The sequence below is a fragment of the Mastomys coucha genome, unplaced genomic scaffold, assembly GCF_008632895.1.
Source record: "Mastomys coucha isolate ucsf_1 unplaced genomic scaffold, UCSF_Mcou_1 pScaffold18, whole genome shotgun sequence".
Lineage (NCBI taxonomy): Eukaryota > Metazoa > Chordata > Mammalia > Rodentia > Muridae > Mastomys > Mastomys coucha.
In genome coordinates this window covers 88,228,774-88,245,866 of record NW_022196900.1, presented here as the reverse complement: position 1 = coordinate 88,245,866, position 17,093 = coordinate 88,228,774, and the positions used below count along the sequence as shown (strand labels likewise).

At 53.3% G+C, this 17,093-nt stretch overlaps 2 protein-coding genes across 18 annotated transcripts in view; one reads left to right on the top strand and one right to left on the bottom strand.

Moving 5' to 3' along the window:
* Nucleotides 1-13,307, top strand: part of Epb41 (erythrocyte membrane protein band 4.1) — a 161,321-nt gene extending 148,014 nt beyond the window's left edge. For 9 of the 17 annotated variants that reach the window (XM_031378894.1, XM_031378882.1, XM_031378881.1 and 6 more), the window contains 4 exons: nucleotides 6,605-6,706; nucleotides 8,271-8,351; nucleotides 10,459-10,563; nucleotides 10,824-13,307. In XM_031378894.1, the coding sequence (XP_031234754.1) occupies nucleotides 6,605-6,706; nucleotides 8,271-8,351; nucleotides 10,459-10,557 (282 nt within the window). In that variant the 3' untranslated portion in view covers nucleotides 10,558-10,563; nucleotides 10,824-13,307. The remainder of the gene's footprint in view (nucleotides 1-6,604; nucleotides 6,707-8,270; nucleotides 8,352-10,458; nucleotides 10,564-10,823) is intronic. The other 8 variants (XM_031378889.1, XM_031378893.1, XM_031378890.1 and 5 more) reach the window with 2 other exon arrangements.
* Nucleotides 12,780-17,076, bottom strand: Tmem200b (transmembrane protein 200B). The gene is made up of 3 exons (XM_031378899.1): nucleotides 16,658-17,076; nucleotides 15,453-15,538; nucleotides 12,780-15,000 (listed from the first exon to the last, which is right to left on the bottom strand). The coding sequence occupies exon 3, from the start codon at nucleotides 14,978-14,980 to the stop codon at nucleotides 14,126-14,128; it is 855 nt and encodes a 284-aa protein (XP_031234759.1). The 5' UTR covers nucleotides 14,981-15,000; nucleotides 15,453-15,538; nucleotides 16,658-17,076; the 3' UTR covers nucleotides 12,780-14,125.
* Between the last annotated feature and the right edge of the window lie 17 nt (nucleotides 17,077-17,093).

Genomic DNA, 17,093 nt, shown 5'->3' with positions numbered 1-17,093 from the left:
CTGACCGATGTTTCAGGGACAGACCACGTCTCAAACAAAAGATGAAAAGCACCTGAGGGCTGATACCTGTTAGTTGTCCTCTGACCTGTGACCTGGCACCTGTTTGTGTGCATATACGCATAGAAACAGTTAAAAAATAAAAACTGGGTATGCTGGTGCACACCTGTAATGCCAGCACTTTGGATATGGAGGCAGATGGATCAAGAGTTCAGGGTCATTCTCAGTTACGTTGTGAGTTTGAGGCCAGCCTGGGCTACATGAGACCCTGTCTCAAAATAATTTATCTCAAAAAGTAAATCAGTGACAGATGTCAGTGGAATAACATTGTACTTGACATATGTGAGACCCCAGCACCAGAGAGCAAATGAAATTACCACTAATCTGTCCACTTGTGCCCATTTATCCATGTCATTGGGGAAAGTTATTCTAGTGTGCTGTGAGCACGGGCTTTGGGTGAGATAGACCTGAGCTCCGGTCTTGCTCTCTGTCTCCTAATTTGACAAGTCATTAACCTTGACCAGCTCTGCTAATGATATACTTTCTATGTCTCTGTATTATCATGAGGGTTTAAAAATTTTTTAAATCACCGGGTGGTGGTGACACACGCCTTTAATCCCAGCACTTGGGAGGCAGAGGCAGGTGGATTTCTGAGTTTGAGGCCAACCTGGTCTACAGAGTGAGTGCTAGGACAGCCAGGGCTATACAGAGAAACCCTGTCTCAAAAAAAAGAAAAAAAAAAAAGAAAAAAGAAAAAGGAGAGAGACCTACATACACTCACAACAGATACTAGATAGTTCTATAACGAAACTCAAGTGAGATAAAGAGATAATTCAAGGAGCTGGGGATGCAGCTCAGTGGTAGAATACAGTACAAAGGGGCAGTGGGGTAGCTATGGCTCGGCCCTGATGATCTATCTGTTCAGGCAGTCTGCCCATCACCATGAGCCACGTGATGCTTCACCCTCAGGAAGCTTAGAGCGTGTGCTTTGCAATTTGACACAGCATTGTATCCCCTGAGAGGGGTAGCTGCTTGCTAGCTAGTCCTAGACAAGTCACCAGCACCTCCATCACTGGCTCTGGCTCTGGCTCTGGCTCTGGCTTGGGATAGGATGACATCCCGCTGCAGAATCTGCAGGAACTTTAGGTGAAATGGTTCTGCGGAGCACTGGCATCTCCATGATGTTCGGTCAGTGTCTGTGTGCTCCTCTCCTCTCTCCGTGTGGTCTAGAGTGTGGGGTTTAATTTGGTGAGCGACAAGTTGCTTCCAGGTTCTGGGTGGTGGGTGATGACGTAGCATCATTAAAGCAATGGCCTTTTTAAGATGATTCCCAGAGCTGCACATTGACTGTATTAAAGTAGCGACCGGCCTGGAGACAAGGTTATGACCAGGGCAGATCTGGGAAGATGATCATAGGAACAGAAGTATAGCCTTAGGAAGTGAAGGGAAAGACTTGTCAGTCAAGAGAGAAAAACTATCAAGTAGGCCTTGGCAGTGGAGGTGACTGAAGAAAGAAAAACAGCATCATCTGTACATGCTGTTAGCCTGAGGATGCGGAAAAGGGAAAAGAATGACTTACATATGCAAAGGAATGCATGCTTTAAATTGTCTCTGCCTTGGAAGCAACCTAAATGGCCTTCAGTTGGAGGGGGTGGGGGAGGTTGGTTGGAGCATCCTACTGAGGAACTTCTGTGTGGCTTCTGCTGCAGACCAGTTTACATGATAAATGTGTGAGTGAGCAATGCGGCCAAACTGTAAAATGAATTGTTTTAATATCAATGTATAGAGTGAATTAATCCGGCAGCTGTATTTCTTCACCCTTGCTAGTCCCCAATAACCACACAGAGAAACCATGATTTATTTTGAGCTGCACCTCAATAGTTGGGTAGTTTAATGACCTACCTTAACCTCCCATGATAATCTGGCACCTTCCAGCCCCGCCCCTGTTCTAGCTCTTTCTGCTTCAGAAGTTTCTTCCCCTGGTGTCTTCTCCAGACACTCTCTTCCTGGTTCCAATCTGAATTCCTCTCCCCTCTGCTGGTGGGCATTTTCACCCTCTCTTCTGCCCAGCCACTAGGTGATCGGCATTTGTTGACAAGGCAAAGAATAAATGGTAAGAATTGTTTATGCAAACTTGAGACAGGAGATTCTTGGTATCGGCATTACAGTGCTATGTCTGGATTGAAACGTGGCATGAGGGCAGAGAAATCAGCATTTGAATAACACAAGGGTAAACTTTATGTGGTGCACAAAAAACATTATGCCTACACCAATCATGGGGATCATATTATCTTTTGTTCATGGGCAGAAAGGTGTGTGTGTGTGTGTGTGTGTGTGTGTATGTAGCCATGTATGTAAGAGCTACGCATGATGTGGCCTTGAGAGGTAATGCACTCTCCCTGGATAGATAATTAAAAACAAAGGGCTGAGGAGATGGCCTAGTTGTAAAGAGCTTGCTGTACAAGTGTGAAGACCCGAGTTCAGATCCCCAGCTCCCATGGAAGAAGCCGGGTGTGGGTGTGGGTGCAGGGGCAAGCACCTGTGACCTCAGTGCTGGTGGGCAGGGGTCAGGAGAGAGGTGACAGGATGATCCCTGGAGCTCATCGTCTAGCCAAACTATATAAATTAATGAGCGCCAGGTTCAATGAGAGATTCCATTTCAAAAATAAGTTAGAAGCCAGGTGTGGTGGTGCACAACTTTAATCCCAGCGCTCGGGATGCAGAGGCTGGCAGATCTCCATGAGTTTGAGGCTAGCCTGATCTATATAGTGAACTCCAGGCCAACCAAGGCTGTATAGAAAACAAACAACAAATGAATAAAATGCAGAAAGGTTGAGTCAAACAGCTGTTGCTAACCACTGGTCTCTGCATGCACACTTACCTGTTTACTAACTAGTATGCACATATGCACACATTTACACACATACTTCTACACCACAGACACAAACACTCAATGAATGAAAAGAAAAAGTATGAGCCATATATGTGGCTCACTTGGGAAACTGAGGCAGGAGGACCATTAATTCAAAGCCAGCTTGAGCCTAGTATAACCAAAACAAAAAAGAAAAGACAAATCAGGTAAAAGAAGTGTGATCCCAAGAGTGAGGCCAGACCTGAAGGCTGGGCAGTGGTGGCGCACACCTTTAACCCCAGTGCTTAGGAGGCAGAGACAGGTGGATTTCTGAGTTCAAAGCCAGCCTGGTCTACAGAGGGAGTTCCAAAACAGCCAGGGCTACACAGAGAAACCCTGTCTTGAAAACAAACAAGACTGGAACTAAGCTTGCTCAGAAGTGAGAGGGAGGCTCACTGCACACTACTTAAACTTCATGTTGTAGTTTTAAAACTTTGTAGCATATACATTAAAAATTTGGTGGGGCCAAGCTTGGCAGCGCAGACCTATACCCCAGCTGCTCTTAACGTCTTAGGGTTGTGAATTCCAGGCCAACCTAGGCAACTGAGTCCCTATCAAGATTTTTTTTAAATGCAGGGTAGTAGGGCTCGGTTAGTAGTGGGCTGCCTAGCCTGCATGAAGCCTAGGTTCCACCCTCAGAACCTTTTAAAATAGGGATCCAGTTGAGAGGTAGAGGCAGGAGGGCCAGAAATGTACACTGTCTCTCTGTCGACCCCGCCCCCTCCAGTTTCACACACACACTGTGCTTCCCAAGTCCTATAGACCACGAGCAGCCTCCTGAGTGTTTGGATTGTGGTCCTGGGCAGCAACACCAGCTTAGTAGTGTCACCATTTATTATTTTCTTACAAGTGGGCTTCACACCCACTCAGCACTTCCTGGGTTCCAGGAGTAGGAACCTGCTTCTCAGGCTTCCATGACAAGTGCCTGCTGGGTCATCCCCCAGGTCTCAGAGCCACAACTTTTTCCATTTCACTTTTTGATGGATACCTGAAGTGTATCCAGAGTTGGGCGAATGTAACTAGAACATTCATATGCCTGTCTCTGTAGATGCTTTACTTGAATAAACACCTAAGAATGCAATGCCTGGTTTACAGGACAAGTAGATGTTTACAGGTGTCTGTCAGTGCTGTGGCACCTTTAAGGAATTATTGGTGAGAGAATGAAGGAAAGGAGACTGGTGAGGGAGGAGTGGATAGATGGAAGTGGGCAGCCATGACAGGGCCTCCATCTTCCTCCTCCAGAGACAGAAGAGATTGCAGGGTGGGTAGCCGGTAGAAACAGCTCTATGCTCAGGGTCAGCCTCCATGGCATGAAATATAATAGCCTTTTGTTTGGTTGGTTTTTTCAAGACAGGGTTCTGTACAGCCCTGGCTGTCCTGGAACTCACTCTGTAGACCAGGCTGGCCTTGGACTCTCAGAGATCCACCTGCCTCTGCCTCCTGAGTGCTAGGATTAAAGGCGTGCACCACCACTCCTGGCTGATTTATGCTCTTACTTCCACTTCTGTGATTTCTTCTGATCTTCACAGTGCTGTTTAGGCAGAGCACATGCTACAGTGCCAGCTTCTATAAATGAAAACTGGTGGGCGTGGTAGTGCGTGCCTAAAATCCTAGCACATGAGAAGGAGAGGCAGGACGATGGTGGGGAGGTTTCAAGGCCAGCCTTAGCTACAAAGAGAACTTGAAGCCAACCTGTGCTACTTGAGACCTAGAGAGAGAAGTGAGGAAACAGAAGCTGCAGGATCATGAGTTCAAGTGTAGCCACAGCTACATAGGTAGTTTGACGCCAGTATGAACTACTTGGAGCCTGGACATGGAGTTGTTTCCATAGCTGGGCAGGGAAACTCAAATTCTAGTCTTTAAACAAATTTCTTGCCCATTCTGTGTCATTTGAACACCTATCAGTTTAGAGGACCTTGGACAAATCAACCTCCCTGAAGCCCAGTTTTCCTAACCACACAGAGAATCAGTCTCTGCCTCAGATGTGAGGCAGCAGTCACATGGTGTGCTTAACATATAGTAGGAATGTAAAACATACATGTCGGGCCTGAATCATCCGTAGATAAATGATCTCAGCAGAAGAAAATACTAGTGGGCCAGCCAATACTGCACTGGTGTGAAGGACAGGAACCTGGCCTCTACAAGGGCTCTGCCGCTTCCTCATCTTCTCTCCCCACTAGTACCTCAGAGACTGGTTTGTCCAGATGAAACATGGCCCTGCTCATAAGTGAAGTAAAGCCAGTCATAGTGTTCCATACCTGTGGCCTCAATTATTCAGGAACTGAGGCAGGAGAGTCACATGAGCCTAGGGAGTCAAGGCTAGCCTGGGCAGCAGAGTGAGACCATGTTTTTTTTAAAAAATGAAGTTGACAACACTGGTTATTCTGGCGACTTACATAAAGAGGAGGAGGGGGTGATTTACTGTTGACTGGTGCGATGCCCATCCTGGAAACAGTGTCCATTCTCTGTTTGGCGTTACCCTTTGTGGAAATAGTGTCCATGTCCAAACCCCTGACCCCAGGGCCTCGTGTTTCTGGTCTGCTAACTAGCAAGCACACACACCTTGGGTAAGCTTGGTGTTCCTCCATTTTCTTGGCCATGGAGGTATGCTTGACTCTACTGCCCACATGCCCGCTGATAACAGTTGGCCCTGGCCCTGCCACCATCTCTCTAGCTTCCTGCTAACGTTGTTTCTAGCTAGCCTTATTCCTTGTTTGAGCCTATGTTTGGAAGCCTGGCATTTAAAATACTTCCGCCCCTCCCAACAAGGAGGAGCCCTTACAATTATGGTCTCTAAGGCCTGCCGTGCAGGTACCCTGCTTTCTCATGGGTGGGCACTTTCTGCCTCCTGTGGTCAGTTCCTGGCTCAGTTGGAGGTGAACTGTTCCCTCACTGACTAGGGTGAGATTCCCATTTCACACTGTGGCGGAGCTCACTCACATGTCTGCCACTCAGAGCCAGTGCCTCTCCTGCCCTGAGGACTGATGAGAACACAATGACCCCTCCATAGTTTCAAGGCCCAGTTTTCTGATGAGGGGGTACAAATGCTCCAGGGGCCCTTCGTGAACTGTAGCGTGTTGCCCCTGTGCGGCTGGAGTCACTTTTGAAGCTGCTACATGCTTGCCTTTTTCAGACCCGCTCAAGTTACTGACCTAGTGCTGATGAACTCATACTCATCAACATTTTGGGGGTACAAGGCACTCTGTAGCCCTGGTTATCCTAGAATTTATAGGCCATAGTGGCCTCAGACTCAGAGATCTGCCTGCCTCTGCCTCTCAAGTTCTGGAATCAAATGTGTGTGCCAGCACACCTTACTTTATTCAACTTGTTTGCTTGCTTGCTTGTTTGTTTCAAGACAGGGTCTCATGTAGCTCTGGCTGTCATAGGGCATTGGAATTGGAGTTACAGATTGTTATGAGCTGTCATGTAGGTGCCCGGGAAGAGGACTTTATCAAACCTAGGTCCTCTGGAAGAGCAGTCAGTGCTCTTAGCCAATAAGCTGTCTCTCCAGCCCCGTGCATCCAACTTTTAAAGCCAGATTCTTATTACCAGGAGATTGGATCTGCTTGTCAAGTGAGAGGACACTGTAAGGGGATTAGATTTTGAAGCAGAATCCAGCTGAAGAGCCATTTTGAACCTGGGGGTTTGACCTCAAGGCCTCCTGAAGGGCCTGATGACTTGCCCTTTCTTCTGCAGACTGAGGACAGCAATGGGGACTTAGACCCTGGAGTCTTGCTGACAGCTCAGACCATCACATCTGAGACCACGAGTAGTACAACCACAACACAGATTACCAAGGTAACGGAGCTTCCAGTAGCCTGCTGAGCTTGGTGCTGTGACCTAGAGGGGACCTGCGTAAGCAAAGGCTCTCAGCTCTGTCCCCATTGCGTTGCTACTCTAAGCATCCCAGGTGGAAAGACGCCTTCCCCAGAATACACCTGGGAAATCCACATAGTCATTTTCATTACACATATGTCCAGCTTGCTGTGGAGGAAGTCTGAATTCAGCTCGAGATGGGGGTGTAGCTTGGTGGGAGAGCACATACCTACCATGCACAGGCTGTGAGTTCCATCCCCAACATGCAGTCACATGTACATATACATATGCACACACACACACATATGCACACACATGCACACACACATAAACGTGCGCGCGCGCACACACACACACACACACATACACACACATGCACACACAGGCACACACACATACTCATGCACGCATGCGCACACACACACATGTGCACACACACATATGCACACACACACATACATATGCACACACACACATACATATGCACACACACATATGCACACACACGCACACACACATAAACGCGAACACACACACACACACATACACACACATGCACACACAGGCACACACACATACTCATGCACGCATGCGCGCACACACACATAAACTCGAACACACACACACATACACACACATGCACACACAGGCACACACACACTCATGCACGCATGCGCACACACACATGTGCACACACGCACGCACGCACACACACACACGTATGCACACAGTTTAGGGACAGGGATTGTTGGTATGGTACAATCATACTTTCTAAGCTAGAACCAGATCTGGGATCTGATGAATCATTTTATGTTTTGTCCTGAGGCCATGGGAATTGTAGTTTGGAGCTGAAATGCTGAAGTCATCGGACTGCTTTATAGGAAACAATGGGGACAAAGTGCCAAAACTTGGAATTTATCCTTAGACAATCAGGCAGCCCAGCTTTGCTGTAGCACTAGAGGAAATATCTGCCCAGAGACATCTCAACTCTGTAGCCCAGGTGACCTGGAACTCACAAGTACTACCTTAGGCTAAGAAGTACTGGCATTATAGGTGTGTGCCACCACACCTGGCCTGCAGTCTGTTATAGGAAGTTTAGAAAGAAAAGAAAAGAAAATTTGGCCAGGCTTTATCATAAATAGGGTCCCTGTTTGAAGCTGTGTTCCCATCCTAAAAACAATCAAGTAAAAATAGAAGAAAAACATGGCACACTGCTGCTCCTTGCTGGGTGTCTGTAGTTTTGGGAAAAAGAAAAAAGCAAGTAAATAACAAATTGTGTCCTTTGTTCTTGTACTGTAGAGTCTAGTGGCCCAAGGTCGGGAAGCAGGACACTCCTTTTGGCAGGTCCTACCGGGTGACATGGGAAAAGGCTGTCCTGGGCAGTGCCAGCACCGTGGTGCTCAGCCTGGCCTACATTCTCAAACAAACAAACAAACAAACAAACAAACAAGCCGTTTTGGACAGGAGCTTTTAGAACCATATGGGCTGTCTTGCTTTTCCTTCCGGCTATGCGTGGCTCTCAATGGGTGTTTTCCTTTGGTTACAGACTGTAAAAGGTGGGATTTCCGAGACCCGGATCGAGAAGAGAATTGTGATCACAGGAGATGCCGATATCGACCATGATCAGGTGGGAATGTGGTGGTGCCTGGTGGGCACAGCTGCCTTAGCTCTTGAGAAGGAAAATAGAGGAGCTCAAAATATGGAAGCCTGGGAGGCAGGGCTCTTAGTGGGGCAGATAGGCACAGTGACTGAGATGGGAAGTTTACCACAGCCAGCCTGAGCTACACACTGAGACCCTGTCTCAGATAGTGTGTGTGTGTGTGTGTGTGTGTGTTGTTGTTGTTGTTCAAGGGTGATGGCAGCACAGAGGCAAAGGGGAGGTGCTGTCCCCTGCTGTTGAGTGCTGCAGTAGCTAGCCAATTGCAGGGGGAGAACAGGGCTGGAGAGATGGCTCAGCCATTAAAGGCCAAGCTCACAACCAAAAATACAGGGGGAGAGCAGGAGGTGGCTAAGACACCAGGAGGCGTAGAACTCAATCTATGTCCTGGGTCTGTCTCCAACTTGCTGTGTGACCTTGGGTAGATCACTTTACATCTGATCCTCTCCTCTCTAAAACAGAGTAGCTTGATCCAGATAATTCCTGGGCCCTTCTGGGTGCTAAAATTCTATGTTTTTATGTTAATTAGGTGCTAATTGTGTGCTACAGGCAATTAGAAAATAATAAGGTCAGAATGAATGTTCCCAGTTCTCTGCTGGGTGCTGATAGAACCGTGAAACTGCAGAGAGGGGGTGGAAGAGGCTGTGGAGGAGGTAGGCCTGCCAGACCTCTCTATGGATGTACCTGAGAACAGGAGGAGGCTGGGGGGCTGAACTAACTCACTGCTGTGGACACTGTGCTCAGGGTCCCAGAAGCAAGGCTAGAAGCCCAAGTCTTGACCTTGTGGCCCTTGTGCTGAGCTCAGTGGGCCCTTACTATCAGCCACAACCTATGGTTTGAACCCTGCTGTGTGTTGTCTGTGCTGTCACAAGGAGAGCTGTGGGAAGAAGGTATTTAGAGCAGACAGGCCTGAACCCCACCTCTGCCCCTGATCTATCCTATGCACCTTTGAGCGACTCTGAGCAGCAACTTTATTCTGTAAAATGAAGATCAGCACAGGTCAGAGTTGGTATAACGATACTTAATGGCTCAGAGACAGCTCAAGCCCCTTGTCTCTTCTAGGAACCCAAGGCTCTGGCTTCAGGGGAAGCATTTTAGGAAGGACTGTTGAGGAAAGCAGCTGAGGTGAGGGTTTTCCTAGAAGGAGGTGGGGCCTCCAGGGAGAGGGCTTGAGCTGGGCCTAGAGTGTAGCAGCTGAGTCAGAGAAGAAGATCAGGGACTAGCAGAAGCGGTGGGTTTTGTGTCTCCCTCTGGTGCTGGGTGGAGATTGTCTTAGGATCCATCAGGTAGACAGCTCTAACAGGCTACTTGGATAGTGGTGTCACCTTCTGTTGTGGCTATCCCTCTGTGCTCAGACTGGCATCCTGGAACTTAATGAACTATGTGGCAAAGAAGATACTTAGATTCAAAAGTCTGGTTGCCTCCCTAGCTAAAAAGCAACTTGGCTAGCCCGGCAGTGGTGGCACCCGCCTTTGATACCAGCACTTGGGAGGCAGAGGCAGGAGGATCTCTGAGTTCGAGGCCAGCCGGGTCTACAGAGTGAGTTCCAGGATAGCCAGCGCTACACAGAGAAACTGTCTCGAACAATAAAAACAAACAAACAAACAAAAAGAAGCAACTTGGCATTTGTGTTGCGCACAGCATCCTTGTTTATAGAGTGGAACACAGCACAGCCCTGACTCCCTCTGATGTGAAGATTACGTAAATGAATGTGCTTAGGCCAGTACCCAGCATGCCATAGGTCAACCTGCTGGTGTCTTCCTGCCTTCCTTCCACTGGTGCCCAAGACAGCTCTTCCTTTCTAAACTGTGCTTCCTCGCCTTCCTGACCTGACAACCCCGTTCCTGTGTTGAACGATTTGTGCTCTAGATTTCACATGTGAACAGATCTCGCTCCTGAGGTTGCCCGCTTTTCTGAAGAAAACCTCGGCCCTTCCCTGCCTCTGTGGTCTGAGTCCACAGGATAGGCTGGGACAGGACATGGGCACAGGTCCCCTTGGGCTGGGCTGTGTGCTGCTCCAGGCTCCCTTCATCAGCCGGGTTGCTCTTTGCCTGATGAGCTCTGCCTCTTGTCACAGGTCCTTGTACAAGCCATCAAGGAGGCCAAGGAACAGCACCCAGACATGTCAGTGACCAAGGTGGTTGTCCACCAGGAGACCGAGATCTCTGAGGAGTGAGCTCAGGTAGGGGTGTTTCTTCAGGGATGGGGAATGCCGCCATCTCAGCCAGAGAGAACCCTGGACACTTGAGAGTGCCTGTCCCAAGACAGGAGCTCAGTAAAGCAAAGGCATAGGCTGCTGCTAACTGTGTGGTTCCAACCAGAGCAGCCGGTCCGTTCGTGTGTGTGTCCTTCTGCCTCGGCATTGCACCGAGCCAGGAGAGCCTCCTTTGCAGGGGTGGGGAGTAGGGGCTGGTTCAAACCCATGCTTTTTCTTCACCCTAGGGACTGTGCTGCCCTGTCCCCACCTGTCCCCATTCAAGAGAAGCCAGCATGTGATACAGAAGCCAGCCTGCAGCAGATTGCAGACTTTGAAGACTTTTCCACACCACAGAAAACCAACTTCATTTTCTACTCAGAATTTATACCAAGAGACTCTTCTAGACGCCGGGGATGTTCTCTATATTGTGATACAGAAACTGTCAACTTTTCTCTCTGTGAACTGTTTTTAAGACACTTTGATTTTTTTTATGGGGTGGTTGGTGACCTCTCAACCTAGCCTCTCCTTACTCATTTTCAACAAAGACCCTGACAGGATCCACAGACTTCTCCAGGACCCTCCAGAGACCCTGCCAGCTGTTAGAGGACAGAGCTAGCTCAGTGGGACCTCCTGCTCCTCCCCCAGCTTCATGCCCCATGGATGACACAATAACTTCATGCACCAGTGAATGTCAGGCAGGGCAAATGCCCTGGTCGCAGACCCCAGAAATAGAACCTCCCACTGCAGGGTGTCTGAGGCAGAGCCCTCCGCTGGGCACGTGATGTCACCCCCATCTGTTTGGAGCTTCCTTAGGTCAAAGAAATCAATGGCTTTCCGTAGAGCTGATACTGTGAACATTTGACTGCATCTGTGGCCTTCACCTCCCCAGCTGCCCTGTCCCTCATTGGAAACAGCAGCTCCCCAGCTTCCATCTCAGGAGACCGGAACTCATGGAAAAATTAGGCACTTCTGGCTGAAAGTGCCAGTGGAACATTTTTAGTTGTAGTTTGGGAAAGAAAAGTTAATGAGGTTTTAAAAATCAGGTCTTGTCATTTGGGGAGCTTGCTTCACCCAGGGGAGGGGCCCCTTTACCTCAGTGGGATCCTGTTAAGGAGTGCTTCCAGCCTCAGCCTGGGCCCCCTCCCCCCTGGCATGGTGAGGGACTTGGCTCAGAGAAGAGGTGCATTCCAGGACCTTTCTTCAGGCCTGAGGATGCCCTCTGGGAGCTGGGGTATTTCCCATCTCCTGGTGGCCATCCCTGGTCAGGGTGGGTGTGAGCCAACTCTGCTCATCCCTGCTCACTGCCCGAGGAGTCTGTCAGGTTTTGAGAGCTTGATTTTATGGTGGGTTTTGGGTTTAGTTTCCTTTTTCCTTTTTTAAATATTGGTTTTGAAAAGGGAGCCTGGTGTCCCCAATTGGTAGTGAGAATTTGGGGACCTTCTCTCCCCCCCAAACAGGGCCTCTGTAATCCTCCAGCTAACTTCCTACAAACATCTGCCTGGAAGATTAGTAGAATCCTAATTCTAGGCTGGAATGAACTTCATGAGGCTTGACAGCAGGTCACTGGCAGCCGTGGCTTGGGGCTGGAGGGTAGTGAGCAAGAGGAAAGTCAGAAGCCACAGCAGCCTCTGGCCTCCCGGCTGAACGCGCTTTATACAAATTCAGCAACTATGAACTGGTTTTGAGTGTGCAGTTTTCTTTTTGCTCTCGTGAGACTGTTACCAGTGGCAGCTTGCTTTATGGAGGGGGAGCCCAGGTGGGAGAGGGCCAGGCTTGGGTTCCATTCTCAGCAGTGAATTGTAGACTGGGACAGAGCCAGAGAAGGCTGGGCTGCAGGGGGGATTAGCATGGACTCAAGCTACCACTCAGCTCTGAGAAGGAGGAGCAGGAGGAGCCTGCCCACCTGGCCCATGCCATCCCCCTCAGGACCTCAGAGCTAGGTACCTGAACTCTGGCCCTCTGCTGCCACCTCTATCTGGAAATTGGACCAGAATCCTGATGTCCCTCCAAGCCTCCTCCCCCTCCTTTGCTGGCTCTGGCAACAGATCCTGGGATATGGTAATTGTTTGGATTTTCGTTTCTGCAGTTGTGTGTGAAGAACAGGCTCTGTCCAGGTAGAAGGAGGGAGGGGGAGGGGAGGCCCATCTCCAGGGTCAGAGACTTGGCAGGACTTTTCCCAAAGTGACTCAGGCACACCACAGTAACAGTCCCAACTGCAGTTTTATTTTTACTTCAGAAGTAGATTTCCTTCAAACCACATGAGATCTCTGCCACCCACCCACAAAGCAAGCCCTATTTTCCTAAGCCGAGGGCCCAAGGAGGCTGACTCCGGGGGCCCTCCCCCCAGGCCAGCAGTGTATTCCAGGGTCTGGGGGCCCTGGCCCATTTTGGGAAATGGAACTGTAGCTACGGCCTGTCCAGCACCCCCAATGCTCATGGGAAATATCAGCCCCAGGCTGGTTGTTTTTACAAATCTCTCTCAGATATATTATTTTCATGACAAAAATGAAGGAGCTTTGTAAATTTTTTAAAAATTATGAATCATATCAAGTAGTTGTTTACATTTGACAAAATAGGAACTATGCCGGCAGAGTCCAACTGAAAAATCCCTTAGGTGAGATAGGCAGTAACTGGGCCTGCTGTCTGCGCCTTTCGTAGTGACAGATGTGGCTGTAGTATTTAGGTAAGTGTTTGGTCTTGCTTCTTGTATGGCATTTTTCAATAAACTTAAAAAAAAAAAAAAGGCCTGACTGTGAGGATTGATCCACTTTTAAAGTTCTCTTCTAAGAAGAACATGGGGGAAATTAAACTCGGGAAGGAGAAGGGAAGCCAGCCGGCCGTGTACAGTGAACTACCCACGCTGGCCAGGGTGCAGCGGGAAGGAAGTGCTGAGAACTGGAGGGCGCCTCTGCCAGCTGGGGGACGCTTTGCAGCAAGGGCAGAGTGAGACCTGTCTCCAGGGGTGCAGTCTGATCCCAGGGTCAGGGCTTTGGCAGTAGTTCACCCTGCTGGGACAGAGCCCGCTTGGCTGAAGGAAGACTGGACCTGAGGTGGTGGCAGTTAAAGGTGCGGTCACTGCCCCAGACAGCTGCAGAGGGTCTCATTCCACCTCATCGCCCACCTTCTCCTGGTGGTCCCATTTCCACCACGACTGCCATCTTAAAGGGAGCCTGTCCCAACCCTGGGCACCCCAACCCGGGGCATCCCAACCTACCACTGTTGTTTGCCAAGGTACCAGTGCATCTCAGGATGCTCTTGGCCTACCCTGCAGCCCTTCAGGTGCCTGTCCTGGGCTAAGGCCACATGGGCTGAAGAAATTCCTGAGGCTGAATCATGCTGGTGTCCACATTAACACATGCCCCTGGAGTGCGTTCGGTGCAGCTGGCCCTGCTACACATGCAGGTCAGGAGCCTTAGCGGCTGCTGCCACCACAATATCATCCATCCTAGCCTCGGAGGTGACTGGAGCAGCTACTGGGCGCTGGACTTCTGGTGTCCCAGTCCCATGGTCCACACTGGTAGCCTCACAGCAGGTTATACCTTGCACCTCAGACCCGGGCTCCCAAGTCCCCTCCTAATTTGGCATAGCCTCCCAAACTGAGTCTGTCCAGCCGTGGCCAGCTTCGGTGGGCACAGTCCCGAGCTGCTGGAGCCCCCAGAAGAAGCTCCCCCAGGCCCAGGTCCAGAGACTTGGAGTGCTCGATGCAGGAACCAGAGGGCTGCACTGTGATGATCACGTGTCCAGTCTGAGTCCGAGGACCCCAGGGTGGTGGCAGCCCCGGGCCCTTCAACGGGTAGCTGTGGAGCAGGGCAGGCAGTCCCAGGCGAGGGTTGGCAGGTTCAGACCGCAGGCTGCGCACCGACGGGACGGGCGAGGGGCCCCGCCTCGGGGCCAGGTCCCAAGTCTCGGGTTCCGCGACGGCGCCGGGGGACCCACGCGCGGGACTGGGCAGCAGCGCGTCCCAGCCGGGGCCGTCGGGCGGCCGCAGCGCCTGCGCCCTCAGCACGCCTCGGCGAAGACGCCGGGTCTCCAGGTCGCGGTTCTCGTAGAGCAACGTGTTGGCACAGATGAACACGAACAGGCCGACGCCCATGATCACCGGCCCCAGCAGCCGCAGGCGCTCGTGCGGCCCGTGCGCGCGGCCGGTCCTCGGAGCGTGGGCGTGGGAGGCGCGGCCCGGCCAGTAGCCCGCCACGGCGATGCCCATGCCCACCAGCACCACGAGCGCGCCCAGGGCCGCGAACGCCCCCGACGGCGAGCGCAGCCGCAGCCGTGCCCGCACCCGCAGCGGCTCCGGCGGGGAGCGCGGCCGCCTGCGCCGGCCCAAGCGGCGGCCCAGGCGCGAGACGCGGCCCTCGGGGCTCCTGCGCGCGCCTCCGTCTCCGGGGCTCCCGGCCGTCATCGCGCGGTCGTCCGGGCGCTCTGCGGGGACGAGCAGAGAGGCAGGCACTGACCCGACGGGCCGGGCTCCGGGGGAGGGATGCGCGGGGCCGCCTCGGCCGGCCGCTCGGAGATCCCTGGCGGCCGCCCCCGGATTTTCCCGGGGCCGCAAGGCAGGGAGCCGCCCCCGCTCGGGTTTTCCGCAGCGGAGCTGGGAGCCAGCGTTGGCCGGGCCCGCGGGCGGCGGTGCGCAGGGAGGGGGCTGCGGGGCTCGGGTGCAGCCGGGGCTGCGGGGCTCCTGCAGCCTGCGCGCGCTCCGCTCGCCCGCGCGGGCCCCCCTTGCGATCGCGGCCGGGTAAGTACCTCCCGGGCTCGACCCCCCCCCCCGCACGTGGCCGCCCCGAAGTAACCAGGGGAGGGGGTGCTCCGATCGCCCGAGGCTGCGGGACTCGCGCGCGCGCGCCCCACCTCCCCCCCTACTGCGCTTTACATACCGCAGCGAAGGCCGGCGGAGGTGTCTCTGACTCCGGCTTCTCCTTGCTCGCCCCCTCCTTGCAGACTTCCTCAGCCAGCACTGGAGCTGCAGCAGGAGAGACTTGAGCTAGACTCTGGGAAAAACCGCTCTGGCCGAGACCAGCCAGTCAGAGCAGAGGAGGCAGCGGCGCGGACTTTGTCCAGGATTCTTCTCCACTCCACAGGAAGAGGCCTCCCCCTCCCCCCACGGCCGGGCTAGTGCCGGGGCTGGAGGCAGGGGACTGCCTGCCAGTGCCGGACGCACGCAGGTCCTCGCCGGACGGACTCTCCTCCTGGATCGCTCGCCGTCCCAGGCAAGGCTCTTCCCAGATTGCGGTGTTTCCGATTCGGGCTCCCGGGGATGAATCATCCCCCCTTTCCCGCCGCCTGGCCTCTTTTCCAGCCTCCTCCGCCCGAGGCCTCCGTGGGCCGCGTCCGGGCCAGAGCAGCACCGCCCCGGGGTCGGGGCCGCACGCTGGAGCCGCTCCAGGAGGCCGTGCGCCGCGGTCCGGGCGCCGGGAGGCCGCGGGCAGCGGGGTCCGGGCGTCCGATCTCGGCCTCTGGCGTCCGTCCCGGGCCCGGCACGAAGCGACCCAGGCCCAAGGCCCCGCAGGCCCGGCCCGGACCCCCCGTGCCCCTGACGCGCCCCCGGCCCGCTGCAGAAAGGGCGCGGGGTGGCTGAGCCCCGCCCCGGACCCCACGACCCGCCTCCGCCCGCGCCCTCGACGGAGAGGCGCCCGGCCGGGCCCCGCCGACGGCCCCGCTCGCTCCGCCGGGCGCCCAGCCAGTTTCCATGATGCGGACTCCGCCCGGGAGCCCCAGCCTGGGATTGATTAGCCCGCGGCCCGTGCTAATGAGAGCCGGCTGCGCGCGCGGCCCTCGCCCCTCTGGCCCCGGAGACCGGCATCCCCCGGCCGCAGAGCCTCCCAAGTCGATCTGGAGAAGGCGCCCCTGCTCCGCGACACTGAGCCCTCCGGTTCCCTCTGCTCTCCAGGGCTGACGCCCCGGAGGCCTCTGCGGTTGATGACTCCCGGCTCCGTCCCAACTCACTCGCCCGGCCTCAGCCTTCCGGGTGTCCCTCCCACAACGGAGACCACAAGCCCTGGGCACAAGCTTCACTCTCAGTCACCTGGGCCTCCTGATCGGTCCCTGAACCCAGACTTCCACGGGTGAGGTCAACACTCACCGCCACGGCACACAGCTCTCAGGCCCCAGCTCCCCTCTTCATCTAGAATCAGCCAGTTCTCCCTCCCTGGAGCCACTGTCCTCTCCGGGCCACTCGGTCTCTTAGAGTCCCTGTAGTCGGCCCGCGCCTGTCCCTGCTAACCGGTCTGCAAACGTCACAGAGCATCATTCCACTGTCAATCTGCCCCTTGCTGAAAACCCTCTATGGCTCCCTGGTGCTGTCCAAATGGTTTCAGAGCCATTTTGTGGTTTGAGCGATGCCTCTGACCTCCTCACCTGGCCGGTGTGGCTGAAGCTGCCTAAGTCCCCAGCCCCTCTGAGCTCTGGCCCCAAGGCTCAGCCAGTTCCTGACTTTTCTGTCAGGAAAACCTCTGCCTTTCCACCTCGTGCTCCTCCAGTGCCCTGGGCCAGGTCTTCTCCCTCCCCTGTTTCGGGGG

Coding starts and splice junctions, on each gene's coding strand:
- Tmem200b (XM_031378899.1), bottom strand. CDS start 14,980: ATGACGGCCGGGAGCCCCGGAGACGGAGGCGCGCGCAGGAGCCCCGAG.